This window comes from Pan paniscus, chromosome 14, assembly GCF_029289425.2.
Source record: "Pan paniscus chromosome 14, NHGRI_mPanPan1-v2.0_pri, whole genome shotgun sequence".
Taxonomy (NCBI): Eukaryota; Metazoa; Chordata; class Mammalia; order Primates; family Hominidae; genus Pan; species Pan paniscus.
In genome coordinates, this window is record NC_073263.2 from 114,183,606 (window position 1) to 114,199,263 (window position 15,658).

At 51.9% G+C, this 15,658-nt stretch overlaps 1 protein-coding gene across 11 annotated transcripts in view; it reads left to right on the top strand.

The window, feature by feature from the left end:
- The first annotated feature begins 312 nt into the window (after window positions 1-312).
- The window catches only part of ATP11A (ATPase phospholipid transporting 11A), a 195,153-nt gene continuing 179,807 nt past the window's right edge, over window positions 313-15,658 (top strand). For 7 of the 11 annotated variants that reach the window (XM_034937022.3, XM_034937023.3, XM_034937024.3 and 4 more), the window contains exon 1: window positions 314-767. In XM_034937022.3, coding sequence (XP_034792913.1) covers window positions 729-767 — 39 coding nt within the window. In that variant the 5' untranslated portion in view covers window positions 314-728. Of the gene's footprint in view, window positions 768-15,658 lie in introns of all 11 variants that reach the window. The other 4 variants (XM_063595878.1, XM_034937026.3, XM_034937025.3 and 1 more) reach the window with 1 other exon arrangement.

Consider the following 15,658-nt stretch of genomic DNA (forward strand, 5'->3'; position numbering starts at 1 on the left):
AGGAGAAAAGTTTTCCGGCAGGAACCCGGGAAGGAAGCCCTGGGACCCTGGCTGAAACTCCGGGTTTCCCCAGTGCCGAGTCCCTTCCCCGCCGCGCCCAGCGCCTGCGCCCCGGGAGGCGGAAGCAACAGGGGGGTTCCTCCCCGCGGCCTCTGACCTCTGCCCTCTGCCCTCTGCCCCCAGGGTCTGGGGCCCGGGCGGAGGCGCGAGGGGGCAGGGCTGGCGCGCGGGTGCGAGCGCGGGTGTGGGCGCGGGGCCGGCGGGGGCTGCGGCCGCGGGGCGCATGCTCACTTGCGCCGGTGACGTGCGCGCCCGGAGCAGGGGCAGGAGCCAGCGGGGCCCGGAGGCTCCAGAGGGCGGCGGGCCGGGGAGGAGGAGACTCGGGAGGAGCAGAGCGCAGGCTCCGCCGCGGCCGGGGTGCTCCAGCCGAGCCCAACCGAGCGGGCGGACCGACGGGGAGAGAGAAGGCGCCAGAGCGCGCGCGCGGCCCCGAGCAGCAGCCTTGCCGCCAGTGGAGCAGCTGCCGACGCGCGGGGCCGCGGACCCAGCATTCGCCGGCCGGGCCGGGCATGAGCGCGGAGGGGCCGCGGCCGCCCCCTGCACCGCCCGGCGCGCCGAGGCCGTGACCGGAGCGGGGGGCGCGGCCGCACTAGTACCCCGGAGCCCATGGGCGCGCCGAGCCGGGCGCGGGGGCGCTGAACGGCGGAGCGGGAGCGGCCGGAGGAGCCATGGACTGCAGCCTCGTGCGGACGCTCGTGCACAGATACGTGAGTGCTCCCGGCGCGGGCTGGGGGACCCGGGGACCAGACAGACGCGGGCCGGCCCCGCAGCCTGGACCCTGTGGCCGGTCCAGCCCCGGGGTCCCGGGAGGTCTCCGATGTCTGGGACTCGGACCGCCCCCGGGGACGAGCGGGATGCTGGGGAGGGGCCTCGGAGTTGACACCCTGGGGCTTCCGACGGGGTCTAGGTGGGCACAGCGCGGGGCCCCCGCCCCGGGCGGCCACCTGCTCCCTGGCCGCGGCCGCCTGGCGCCCCCTTCCAGCCCGCAGCGCCCTGGGGGTCCCTCGGAGAGGCTGGCTGGGGTTCGAGCTGTCCCGGCGGACCGGGCGCCCGGAGAGAGCCAACTTCGACCCCGCCGGGGCCGGGTCTGGGGAGGAACCTTCAGATGCGGCTTCCGCGCAGCCGTGTCTGTAAGATTAAGGGATTGGGAGGAAGCGTTACACTTCTGCAGAAAAAGGTAGCAATTGTGTTTGTTCTTTAACACCCCTGGGGGATTCAGAAGCGGAGTTTGGAATCTTTTGATTTTTTACCTTAAAGTAACCAATTAGATCAGAAGTCCGGGGTCGTCTTGGGTTCCTCTGGAATCTGCCCCTTCAGTGATAAGCAAGTGAAGAGCTCAGGAGGGAAGACTCGGAAGGGGAAGAGTTGATTTTGTTTTACACCAGAGGAGGGGAAACCGGAATCCCTGGCGTTAGGTGTAAAAAGGGGTGTGTGGCCGGGCGCGGTGGCTCACGCCTGTAATCCCAGCACTTTTGGAGGCCGAGGCGGGCGGATCACGAGGTCAGGAGTTTGAGACCAGCCGGACCGACATGGTGAAACCCCGTCTCTGCTAAAAAAATACGAAAATTAGCCGGGCGTGGTGGTAGGCGCCTGGGATCCCAGCTACTCAGGAGGCTGAGGCAGGAGAATCGCTTGAACCCGGGAGGCGGTGGTTGCAGTGAGCCGAGATCGAGCCACTGCACTCCAACCTGGGTGACAGAGCGAGACTCCGTCTCAAAAAAAAAAAAAAAAAAAAAGTGTGTGTGTGTGTGTGTGTGTGTGTGTGTGTGTGTGTAGGAGAGGAAGAAAACTGTCCCAGGTACAGCGTTTCCTGCCACTGTCTTGCACAAGAGGCTTCATTGTTCCATAGAGGCTGGCGGTCACTGGTCAATCACAGGTTCGAGAAGTCGCATGCACCGGGTTTGATACTAGAGAGGGCAGTATTATGGGAACTTTGTTCTTTCCCGGCATAGGAATTACCTCAGGCAGCCTTTCATATTTATGAGCTTTCTTTAAATAGGAGACCTTGGCCAAAGATAGATAGGTTTCTTTTCAGCGGGGGATGCCAGATCAATGCTTTCCCCCGGATTTATTTATTAACCAAAAACCTCGGAGAGTCAAGGAGACTTGAGTGCACCTTACATCGTTTCCTGATCTCGGGGAAGCCTTAGGAAGGTCAGCCTGATTTACTTAAGTGGAGAGAACTCACCCCTGGTGATTCTGATGATTCCGATGCTAGATCTTGAAAGGCTTGGCTCCAGGAGCCTTGTGTTACTCCCTCACTGGTGCTCGAGCCCCCAGTTCAAATCCTAATGTGAGTGGTAAACCTGTGTTTCACTGTGGTAACGTTATAGAAGGCCCAATCACAGTGACTGTAGGTAACCTGCAGTGTAAGAGAAATGCTTTATTGGGCGGAAGCTTCTGTTCTCAGTTGTGTCGCTCAGAAGTGTGGGTCCCTAGACACCTTATTTTCCTGCTTTGTTTCCTTCGAGCGAAATGGAAGAGGGAAGGGACTAACATTCACTTTGCCCGCGGTGTTCCCAGTTCATTCCGTTCCCTTCTAACACTCAGTGTTAAAAAGGAGGGTCACGTTGTGGGGCCAATGTGCAGCCTCTTTCCATAGAAATGAGAGATGGATGGGCCAGCCCGGCTCACCCTTTGGAGAATCCCCCCTTCCCAGCCGGTTTCTGACCCCTTCATCTTGGGAGGGGGACAGACAGACGTCCAATTTTGATGCTTGACTCCCTTTCTCCAGGCCTTCAGCTGTTTTCTGTTATATAGATCTATATAAGTGTTTGCGTAGCTTGCATTTTTAATTCCCCTTTGCTGTATTATTACGCTTATGGCATCACATTTTCTTTAATCTAAGCGGTAAATATTCTTTAGCGAACTTTTCCAGCATATACATTATTGGATAACATCTCGGGAATACGAGTTGTGGGATAATATTATTTCTGTTTTTCTCATTCCACCTGTGTTTTTTGCAGTGTGTTCATCTGGCTACCTCACCCATAGTTACACACAGAGCCATTCATCTCTATCATTTTAAGTTCATGTCTATGGTATTAAACTAATTTGACTTTTTCCAGAAACAGTCATGATCTGTTTTCTTGTAATTTCGTTATCGTCCACTATGTAGGACTAAATTATATTTCCTTTTGCTACAGAAAAAAGAGTCTGGGATTGAATACTCATATTTCCTCATGGTTTCCTTATGTGACTTACTTTATTAAAAAGGATAGATAAATAGACCCTGTTCCTTCTTGGTGTTCACATAGTCAGAATTCCTGGGACAAAGAAAGCTTTCCAGCTCCTTCTGATGTGTGAGGGTGGCTAAAAGATAAAGAAGTCCTTGGAAAACATTGCTGTAGGCATTTTATTGTGGATTAACCCTGGAGAGATAGCAGAGGCAAATGAGTGAGAGAACAGATGAAGGTTAGGCCAGGGTAGCCAGGGTACTCCACACTGTGTGTTACTGAACAGCTGAAGGTCAGGCCAGGGTAGCCCGGGTACTCCACACTGTGTGTTACTGGTGGTTTGGGTGTTTGGATGGACAGGAGCCATGCAGAGATACTTTGTATTTGTAAATGGTGCCGTGTTTGTATACCACGAGGAGTGCTTGTGCTTATGGGGTAGTGTATGCTCCCTGGGGTGATGTATGTGCTCTGGGGGGCGCGGGGAAAAGCGTGTGTGCCGTGGGGTAGTGTATGTGCTGTGGGGTAGTGTATGTTCCCTAGGGTGATGTATGTGCTGGGGGGGGGGCGTGAGGTGGTGTATGCTCTCTGGGGTGATGTACGTGCTGTGGGTACGGGGAGAGGGGACGGGGTGGAGAGTGTGTGTGCCGTGGGGTGGTGTATGTGCTGTGGGAGCCATGGGGTAGCGTGTGTGCCGTGGACTGGCGTATGTGTTGTGGAGTAGTGTATGTGCTATGGGGTAGCATATGAGCCATGGGGTAGTGCATGTGCCATGAGCTGGTTTGACGTCCATGACGTAACACTTTAAAAGCACTTCTAGGCCAGGCGCAGTGGCTCATGCCTGTAATCCCAGCACTTTGGGAGGCCGAGGTGGGTGGATCGCCTGACATCAGGAGTTCAAGACCAACCTGGCCAACATGGTGAAACCCCGTCTCTACTAAAAATACAAAAATTAGCGGGGCATGGTGGCGGGTGCCTGTAATCCCAGCTACTCAGAAGGCTGAGGCAGGAGAATTGCTTGAGCACAGAAGGCGGAGGTTGCAGTGAGTTGAGATTACACCATTGCACTCCAGCCTGGGCAATAAGAGCGAAACTTGTCTCAAAATAAATAAGAGTATTTTTAACAGCATGGATGGAGAGCTAGTTCCATTTCCTCTTCAGAGTTGTAAGGTGGGCAACACCGATTCAGGTAGTTTAAGTTCCGAGAGAAACCAGGGCAGCCTCAGCGGGTAGCTTAGATACTTTTCTTAGATACTCTCTGGGCAGTGGCCTGAATGCTGAGTGGGAGCCTCCCTGCCCTTCTTAGCCATGTGGCCTTGGGCAAGTGGCTTAATTCCTTCTGCCTCAGTTTTCTCCTCTGAGGGTAAGAGCAGTACTTATTTCATAGCTATTGTGAGGGTTGAATGAGGTAATCTGGGTGGAGAGCCAAGAATGGGGAAGCTCTCAGTCCGTTTGTCATGCCTGGCTGTTAACATAGCTGAGTCCCTGGGTAGGGTTGGCTGGGGAGAGAGCAAACCTATGGGCTGCCAGTTCTGCCGCTCAGCTACCTGTGGGTCCCGGCCTGCTGGCATCGTGGGTCACAGGGGAGGTAAACCAGGCACCCTGACATTGAGCATGGTGTGGAGCTCAGGTAGGATTCAGAAAGCTTTACACGCTGTGGTAAAACAGCCCTCGATCTCTGTAAGGCTGAGCATCCCGGCCCGGGCAGGACACTTCCCTCCCTCTTCCCTTCCATGCCTCTATGTAGGGCATTTGATTTTTCTTCAGAGTTCTGTGGGTCAAGAACTCAGTCTTGTTATGATCCTATAATCTTCTTTCAATGATTCAGCCCAGATATTCCTTGTTAGTTTTGTTCTTTTGCCTGTCAGAGCTTCTGCTTGTTTCTACCTTACCATTCTTGCTTCTTAACATTCTAAGAAAAGATTGAAAGATCTGAAGGGTTTCCTTGCTGACAGTAGATAATTACTTTCAACACAAACAGTTATAAGTTTTTTCTAAGAGAAAAATAAACATTTTTGCTTCCCGAGAACTTGAAGCAGTGCTATATTAGAGTGTGTTAAACCTTCTAGAAAGTCCAGCTATTTATATGCATGCATACATATCTGCTTCTTTTATTTATTACCAAATGGTGTATAATGTGAACATCAGTGTTCAATTGTGAGGTTGCCCCTTCTGAAAGACAGACTTATTTATTTAACTCAGTTATGCCAGCCCCTGTTTTAAAATTTTAGAAATGCCACATAATTTTGGGGTTTCTTTTCCTAATCCAGGATTAGACGATCCAGTGGGGCCTTGCTGTTGTTCAGCTGCTGGAGTCTACACCACAGGAGCACTAAGTTAAGCTGCTTTAGCTGCCAAGGTCTTCAGGTATTTGAAATAAGTGAATCCTGAGGCATAGAATCCAAGACTAATAATCTGTCTCCAGCAGTGTGGTGGCAAGCCTGCAGTACAGACTCGTAAAGTGTTCATAATTAACAAATGTTTAACCAGGCAGCTCATCACACGAATTCACCAAGCACCCTTCTTGTCTTCAGGGCCTCGTGTCTTCCACCTGGACATTCTAAAGCAGTCTGCCCAGATGCATAATTTCACCTTTGTGTCTACACAAAGGTTGAATCATTTCCATTGCTTTTTGGAGCCCTGTTGAATATCTGCTTATTAGGAACAAGCATCTTGAGGTGCTTTTATTTCTTGCCAGGGAGTGAATTTAATAACCTAGAGGGAAAAAAGTTTGTATTATTAGGTTTGGCTATAGTCAGCTAAATTTCTAGGGATAAGAACACTGTCTTCAGTTTACAGTTAGTTAAAATTGTGTTGCATCCATGAACAAAAATACATAGTTGCTTAACTACACATGAAATCCTCTATTTACAGATGTATTAAACCCTAAAACCCAAAATACAAATTGTTCTCTGGTGCTTGGAGCATATGTTCAATAGAAACAGGGTTAATAAAAGATTCTCAAGTCCCAGACTTATAAATGTTTTTTAACCAAGTTAAATGCTGGTAAAAATGCTATTTATTTGCAGTAAAAATCAATAGCAAGCAAGTTTTACAGAGTAGAAATTCAAGAAGATCAGATAAGGGATGATTTTCTCTTTCACTTGAATATTATTATCTGAGAACAACAAAATGGTACATCCCAGAGGTGCCGAGGTTAGGCGTCGGAGTCTGACAGACCCACATTCAAGTTCCGTCTCGGCTGACGGCTGCGTGGCCTTGGCAAGTTGGTTGCCCCCTGTACGCTTGGTGCCCCATCTGCAAGGTGGGGACTGTGATGGTGCCCACCTGGTGGGTCTGTGCAGTGACGGGACAGGTCACGGCGCTCGTGCACGCTGGGTGCCCAGTGCACGGGGCGTCTTTGTTGCGCGCATGGATCTGCGGCTGCATCACCGTCCATGCTTCTGGGCTTCTTAAGGAGACCGCGTCTCACCTTGGGCTTTCCGGAACCTTCTCCCCGCACTCCTCTTCACGTGGAGAGTGGGTGACCTTGCCCTGCTCTCCCGGGGAGAGCGGTGGTCACTGGCGGGAACGCCCCTGCCACGCCCAGCAGCCTTTCTGCCTCTGCCCTTGCCTCCTCCGGTTGGGGCGAGTGACCCGTTCTGCCGAAGTCCAGTCCCGTGTGTGCTCCGGCCCCGTCTCTCTCCCTCTCTGAGTGACACTGTCTGCCCTGCTGCTTGCCGTCCTGCTGTTGGCACCACTTTAGACCCCATATTTCCCAACGGTCACCCTGCTCATTTTTTGACTTCCAGCTACCGTTTTTTTTAGCAGGTTGCCCCGTGTAGCTGACCTCCTTCCTTCTCCTGTCTCTTCTGTGCCTACCGCGGGGGGTTCCCTTACCAAGGTCTCCATCACCCCTAGGCCCACCTCCCTCGGGCCCCTCTCTGCCCTCGCCCTCCACCTCAGCGACTCCGTGGGGCTTTTGTGATCCCAGCTGCAGTTAGCGAGTGCCCCTGTGTGCTCAGAGAGACGCCAGTGAGCCAGGAAGGACAGAGACCCAAGTCCCATCCCTCTGGGGCCCCCTTGGAACGGGGGAGGCGAACAGGAAACCACCACAGTGAGTGTTGGGGTGCCCCGCAGGCGACGGTGCTGAGAAAAAGAGAGTGGGGTTGGGGGCAGTGCATGCGCAGGCTGGCGGGTGGGTGAGGTGGGTGGAGGATGCGTGGGTGCAGTGCTTGCGCGCAGTGGGTGGCGGGGTGGACAAGGTGAGGGCCTGGCCAGGTGGGTGCTTGCGTGTCCAGCCTGAGGGGCGGCCCACGCAGCAGCCTCTGGGAGGCCTGGGGCCTTCCGTGGGCTGCTTCCTGCGGCGTCCTGCGGGCTGGCCGCCCCTCGGTGGGCTCCGGTGCTGGCCTCTGCCTTCCCCAGGGCCACGGTGGGCTCCTAGTGGCCTTTCTTCCCTCTCCATCAACATCCTTGTCCCAGGAAGAGGCGTCCACTGCCTGCTACACGCCACCCAGCCGTGTTCATTTCCGTGTTCCAGTGTCACCCGTGTGCCTAGAACGTTCCTGGCACAGAAAAGCCACGCAGAAAACAGCTGCTGGGCCAACACCGAGACCCCAGGTCATTAGTGTTAATCACAGTGATGAAGAGGTTGCCCTTGGCAATTCGGAAGGGAATTCAGGGAGAGCAGCCGCAGTGCCCTGTCCCCAGAGCCTGGTGTCCAGAGCCAGAGTTCCGAGGGCCTCCTCATAGTTTTAAAACTATTTTATTTTTATTTTTTATTTTTGAGACAGAGTCTCACTGTGTTGCTCAGGCTGGAGTGCAGTGGCTTGATCTTGGCTCGCTGCATCCTCTGCCTCCTAGGTGCAAGCAGTTCTCCTGCCTCAGACTCCTGAGTAGCTGGGATTTGTGCCACGACGCCCGGCCAGTTTTTTTTTTTTTTTTTTTAGTAGAGATGGGGTTTCACCATATTGGCCAGGCTGGTCTTGAACTCCTGACCTCAGATGATCCGCCCACCTCTGCTTCCCAAAGTGCTGGGATTGCAGGTATGTGCCACCACGCCCAGCCCTGAAACTATTTTCATTTTAAAACGATGAGTTCCTAAGAACTAGACTCTGATCCCTGGAAACAACATGCCAACCTCTGGCATGCGGGACCTTTGCTTTCCAGGCAGGCATTTCCCAATTTTGTTAGATTCTCAAGGGAGCCCCTGCCCCTGCTAAAGTTAAGACTCCTGTGCTGGGACAGGCAGTCTCCTCTGATGTGGCTGCACGGGCGCACTCAGCAGCCTCGATACAATTTGAACTTCTTGCTGACATTTGAACACAGAGGACGGCACATACATCCCCACATTTCCCCACTTTTTTGGAAGTCTCGTGACTCCTGGCCTGCTGGTTTCCCGAGGACCGCTTCTGCTGGAGCGATGGCCACTTGGGGAGGGTCGGTGCTCTCCACTGGCCTGAGTTGCTGGGCCCATCACTGCTGCGTCGAAGCCTGAGACCACCCCACCCGGTCCCAAGGAGGACACGGGCTTTTCTGGTTTGGTTGAGACTTGCAGAGCCTAAAGAAAACTGCTGAGTTGTTTTTGCGAGTTACCTAATGGTGCCTTAGCTGCTGCGTGCTTTTGTCCCATGGTGCGTTTGTTTGTAATTCACCACAGCTGTAATTGCAGCAGAGCCGGAGAGCTTTCTCCTTATTACATATCCTGAGAAGGAAGCCCTGGCAGCCGGACCTGAGAGAGGGTGATGTGGCTCACTCATGCAGGGATGCTGGGACATCAGGCTGGGAGTCAAGAGATGGAATTTTAGGCTTTCTCTGCCACCTTTTACCTTTGTAACCAGGGTTGATGTGTGAACCCTTTGGGCAGATTAATCATTAGTTGCCTCTTTAAACCAATCTTTTATTTATTTATATTTATTTATTTATTTTTGAGACAAAGTCTCACTCTGTCACCCAGTCTGGAGTGGGTGCAGTGGCGCTATTTCGGCTCAGTGGAACCTCTACCTCTTGGGTTCAAGTGATTCTCATGCCTCAGCCTCCCAGGTAGCTTGGATTACAGGCGCCTGCCACCACGCCTGTCTCATTTTTTAATTTGTATTTTTAGTAGAGACAGGGTTTTGCTATGTTGGCCAGGCTGGTCTCGAACTCCTGACCTCAAATGATCCATCTGCCTCGGCCTCCCAAAGTACTGGCATTACAGGTGTGAGCCACCGCGCCTGGTCTTTAAACCAATCCTTTAAATATTCTCCATTTTCAAAGTAGAGTGGGAAGAAACTGATTTTTCTATGAATAAAGATTGTGTAAGTCGTTCTTTCAAATGTGATTTGTGTTCACATTCAGAAATTTGTTAGACATATTTTCACTTATTTGCAAGTGCCTTTCCTTACAGTTTTTCTGCCACTCAACTCAGATGAGTTATTCTCAAGGATAAAGACCACTTAGATGAATATATTTTCAAATTCTTACTCTGAATGTGTTTAAGTAACCACCCTCTACCCCGTTTGGCAAAATGTTTCCTATTTTTCAGTGGTTTTTATTTTATTTTTTGTGGCTTTCAGAACCAGATCACTTCTTGGAAGGCATATTAGAAGTTTGCAGTTGAGACGATAAAATAAGTCACTTTTTCCTGGAGGTGGTATTATGTCACACATCATTTGGTATCACAATTTCCCCCGGCTGTGGCTGCAGAGTTGAAGGACATCAGCTGGCTGCGCTTGGGGTTGGTGGTCCGTTGTGAACTCTGCACCGTATAGTGTGTGTGCTTTATGTGCAAACGTTTTAACAAAGACAGGTTGCTGCGGGCAAGAAGGGTTTTAACTTCTGTTCGTGTTACTTCTGCTGAGTTGGAAGGAGCACATTTCACAGATGATGTCATTGGTGGAGGCCGAGCCTGCCAGCACCTTGTCTGCGTGTGCTTTGGCTGGACGATGGTCTACACTGGGCCCCTGTGCAGCCTCCTGCCGGGGAGCCTGTGTCCCATCTGGCTCTGCTCTGAGCCATTCATGTCGCCTCCAGAGGCAGCTGTAAAATGAAACTCATGGCCTTTGCTGTCTCTCTTGTCCTGGGTGGTGAGGATCAAATGAACCTTTATTAATGGACATGAAAATAACCTTGTAATTTCATACACTGAAATTACACTTTTCGTACACTTTTCAGTGTAACACATTGTAAAGCGCTGTAAAAATATCTCAGGAAAGGGCTGCCAATTTTTGTCACATCTCATGTGACAAAGGTAATTTTTTTTTTTTTTGGCTTGGAAAGGGAACGAAAATAAGATCATTCTTCCTGGTAGGAAGGTAAAAGATTTTAAAGAGAAGGTTTGTTACATGTGAAAAAAACGATTTGATCAAAGGCATAATTGGTTGAATTATGCATTCGACAAGGATGGAAATTACACGTTCAACAAAGATGTGAAGAGCGTGCAGCCTGGCAAGGCATCTCTGTCCTTAGCGTGCCCACCCCCAATACGGGAAGGGCAGGAGAGGCTGGCATGAAGCACCCGTGTTCTGTGCTGTGGGCACCTCCGGGAGGCAGCCTGGGACAGGCAGGTCCTGCTCCAGAGAGAGAAGGGGCTGCCGTCCGGCATGTCTGGGAGGCTGGGTCCTTCCTTCCCCAAGGGTTGTATCCACAGCCCCTCTCGATCCTCACAGCAGCCCTGTGAAGGAGCACCGTGCCATCCTGTGACAGGGCAGCCGGGTCTCATTGGCACTGGGTGCTGAGGGTGGTGGGTGGGCGCGGGCCTTGATGCCTGACTCTGACCTTGTTCTCCCCGGCGTGGTCTGCACCCTGTGAAGGGTGAGTGAATGCCCTCCTGGCCCAGTTCAGCCCCAGGTTGTGCCTGTTGTCCCCACATCGTTAATAATTATCCATAGCGTCCCCTTCACTCGCAGAAGCGTCCGAGCTTAGACAGCAAGTTCCACGGCCACTCCAACCTGCGGTCTCAAACCCAGGGCCTGCAACTCCCGCCATGTGCCCCGTTCTGCTTGTCACCTGCCTCGCCCTGAGGAGCCTCCAGCTGCTTCAGGACTTGTCCCCGTGCCACACATCCAGGGCAGTTGTTCACTAGCATCCCCGCTACCCCTGAATCCATCTCTACGTGCGTGGGATTGGACCTGCTTCTCTCGCCCACTTATCTGTGTATCTCTGAGTAGTGAGACTTCCACGTTAGCACTGTGGGGAAGAGGCTGGGCTTGGCTCAGCTGCTGAGGGATCAGCCGACCCCAGGTTGCTGCGGCCCTTTCAGGAGGACGTTGGGGGGCAGGAGTGCCCGGCGGCCACCTGAGAATGGGAGTGGCACCCGAATATGTGGAATACACAGAAATTCGAGTCCGCCTGTGGCCATCTCCACGGTCCTTTCTACCATGATTTCTCCGCGTCCCCTGCAACAGCGACCCATCCCAGCCAGGAGAGGAGAACTCTGGGAGGTTGCTTGGCAGTTACAAGTGTGTTAAGTATTGTTGCTGCGTGCTTATCAGTTAGGCTCAGGCATAGCTACTAACTTCCAGGCATCTCGGCAGTGTCTGGCGTTTGGCAGTCAAGTTGTGTTTAGTTTTGACTTAAAGATTAAAAGGTTATAGAATACAGGAATAATCTGCCTTTTGAAGGAAAACTTGCCAAGTTCGCCTGACCTTTGAAATGCCGAGAATCCCAGAGATGTTGAAGGAAGTGCCCAGAGGAAGATCTGGTCCACAGTGGGTATTCAGCACACTGATTTCTTTCCTATAAAAAATTATCTGTCAGGGCCGGGCGCGGTGGCTCATGCCTGTAATCCCAGCACTTTGGGAGGCCGAGGCAGGCGGATCACGAGGTCGGGAGATCGAGACCATCCTGGCTAACATGATGAAACCCCGTCTTTCCTAAAAATACAAAAAAATTAGCTGGGCGTGGTGGTGGGCGCCTGTAGTCCCAGCTACTCGGGAGGCTGAGGCAGGAGAATGGCGTGAACTGGGGAGGCGGAGCTTGCAGTGAGAGGAGATCGCACCACTGCACTCCAGCCTGGGCGACAGAGCAGGCTGTCAACACATTTATAACCCCAGCAATGGACTGAGGTGTGAGTAGGTTCCGCGTTGCCCTTTTCCTCCCAGTGTTACCCCCGGCACTGTGCTTGTGTCTCGGCATCCTGTGGATGGGGCCTGCGGTTATCCAGCTGGTGGTTCATGAGCACACACATGCCTGAGGAGATGGATGGAGACAGGCGTTGCTAGTAGCAGTTCCTCCTCTTGTCACAGAGTGTGCAAAAACACTCTTAAGTACAGCCTGGTGCGATGGGTCACGCCTGTAATCCCAGCACTTTGGGAGGCCGAGGCGGGTGGATCACCTGAGGTCAGGAGTTCGAGATCAGCCTGGCCAACGTGGAGAAATCCTGTCTCTACTACAAATACAAAAATTAGCTGGGCATCGTGGCGGGCACCTGTAATCCCACCTACTCGGGAGGCTGAGGCAGGAGAATCGCTTGAACCCAGGAGGCAGAGGTTGCAGTGAGCCGAGATCGCACCTTTGCTCTCCAGCCTGGGCAACACAGTGAGATTCTGTCTCAAAAAAAAAAAAAAAAGAAACCACTGTAAGTACAGACACCGTAGCAACCACACGGAGGCCCCCCGCCCCGCCCCCCGCGTGTTCCAGTGGGAAGCAGAGCCTCGGAAGGCGTGCACACGGGGGGTGCGTGATGGTGTCTCCCTCTGCCCTCAGATGGCCAGGCCTCGGGCCCGATGTGCCAGGGTGGGTTCTTGTGTTCTGCGGGCTTCTTGTCCCTTCTGTCTGCTGTGTTGTGCGTGCGTCTCTCTGGGTGGCCTTGGCCGGGCTTCTCTCTCTGTGAGACAGGTGCATCTCTCAGGGCTTTCTTCGTTCTGCTGATATCTATCCCCTCTCAGGTCCACTCGGTTTCAAAAGCGGTAACTAAACTTGTCTAACACGTGTGCATAAGAGGAAGGTGGCCAGAGGCATGGGTCTGAGGGCTTTGCTTGAAGGGCGGGCAGTGTGTGTGTCTCGCAGTGCCCCCACCTCGGTGTCTCAGGGCCTTGCTGTCTTCCGGCTTTTTCCCAGCGTCTCACCAGCAAAGTGAGTTTATGAGAATCACGTTAACACACAGGCTTGATGATTGAGAAAGCAGATGCTGAGAATGTGACTATGGAATGAATAATTTTCATTATGAAAAACTGATAGATTGTTTACGACATGATTCTCTGAGATGCTTGTTGCTGAGATTACAAACTTAAATGGTTTTATTGTTATTTAAGCACCTAGCATCTTAGTGTGGAGCTGAACAGTTACTGCCTGTGTTTCAGAGAGCTCAGCCGCTGTTACAGAATACTGCAGGCTGCATGGTTTACGCAATAGAAATTTATTTCTTGTAGCTCTTGAGGCTGGAAATCAGATCAGGGTGTCTGCATGGTGAGGTCTGGTGAGGGGCCCTCCCGGAGGGCAGGAGGCTGTGTCCTCCCAGAGGCGGGGAGAGAACTCTCTCCCTCCCTCCTTGTAACCACACACCAATCCTGTCTGATTAGGACACAGACCTCATGATCTCATCTAATCTTAAGTACCTCGTAAAGGTCCAATCTTCAGGTCCAATCACATTAGGGGTTAGGGCTTCAATATGAGATTTTTGAGGGGATCACAGTTCAGCCCACAGCAGTGTCCTGGTGACCGAGGCACTATTTAGATGGTGAATATTCAGACGGATGGGAAATGGCAAAGAGGACAGTCAGAAAAACACATTACGCCTTGTCTGTTGCTTTGTGAAATAGATGACAGAAGCATGTTCCACGAAGTCTGGAAAGACACAACGTAATTACTTAGTGAGAATGGGTTATTTTTTAAGTTGTGGAACAAAGTTAGGTAATTTGACCCTTCTTAGATGTAACAGACCGCAGTTCCCATGGTTGGTTCGGATCTAAGGTTCTGTGTATTTATGTCTTCTTTTTGCTTTTTTTTTTCCGCTGGAGAAAGCTGGTAGGGGAGAGGTGGTTGGTATTAAAACAATGGTATAACGTATTGTTTTGGTGTTTGCATTACAATCCAAACACACAGCATCTGGCTTATTGACAAGACAGATGTTAGGGTTTACATCACAAAACGGGATTGGGCCTGTCTGCTCAGTAAACTCGGAGGCTGCCGGATCATGATCTGGTTCTTCCAGTAAATGGAATTGCTTTTTGGAGCCCATGCTCTGCTCACCTGCGTGTGTGGAGGAGGACATCTTACCGTTGACAAAATTGGACCGTGCTAGTTGGAAGTTGCACTTGAAATGCAGGTCAGAACAGCGGGAAACGCTGGTCCTGCTGTCCCAGGCGGGGGAGTCACAGGAGGGCTCCAGTGCCACACCACCCACACGTCAGCCACCATGTGGGTTCCCCAGGCAAGCAGTGAGTTCCCAAGCCAGCGGTCGTCCACCTTTCTGGGTTAGTGTCTTTTTAAATAATCAAAGGTCTTTACCATCCATTAAGTACCGGCCCAGTTGTCGTACGCACAACTCAGAGGTGATCGTAGGTTGTGACTGCTCCCAGTCGGTAGTTAGGGTGGCCTCTGGCGATTGTTGGAGGAATTATGGGTACTTTGCGCTCTCTTTCACTGAAAATGCAAGGCCAAGTGGCTCCAGCACTCAGCAGAAACCATAACTGGTTTTGATGCTCTTGGGAGCCCAAGGCCACAGTGGCTGCTCTTCCCCCCGCGTTGTCTTATCTGGAAAGGTCTGTGGGAGGCGAGGCTCTGACTGCGGCGCGCGTCTCAGGTTTGTATCTGGGGCACGTGAGAGTCTGAGATGGGCTGGGGGTGTCCCCCTCCCTCTGTACTTGCTCAAGTACAGGAGAAGCTCGCCTGAGTCTGAGATGGGCTAGGGGTGTCCCCCACTCTCTGTACCTGCTCAGGGACAGGAGCAGCTCACCCATTTCCTTCATTCTTTCTGGCTTTGTTGCTCACCATTGCCTGGGAAGGAAGTGGCTGCCTAAATAATTAAATAATCTCCTGCTTCAGAGAAAAGAGGATTTCCTCCAACCTATTTTCAGCAAAGGATTAGGGACAATGAGGTCCTGCCAGTAGAATGCCATCTAGATTTTGGTGTGGTTTTCCAAGGTCTCAGATTGCCCACGAAGACGTGGAAATGGCTTTCAGACCTCAGCGGGACCCCTGGTGTGGGGGATGGGAGGTTTGCAGGCAAATGGGACCACAGATTCTCCTTCACTTTCCGATAAAATGCCTCACACACGTGGAATAACCGGCATCTCCTTTTCTCTCTAGAAAGTGCAGTGAGGTGACGTGATTTCACTCAGATAAATGGAGACAAACCATTAAAATATTAGGTAACCATCAAGTATACACGTGCTTTTTTGTTTTCAGTAATAAATGACTTTGGTATAAATCTGAAAGCAACACACGTAAAAAGAAAGCTGGAGCGACTGTCATGGTGGCTGGAGTTTCCTTTTGTCCTCATTTCTGATGTTATTTAACGCCTTTTACCATTTCTCGGATGTAATGTGGAAACAAAATGTGCA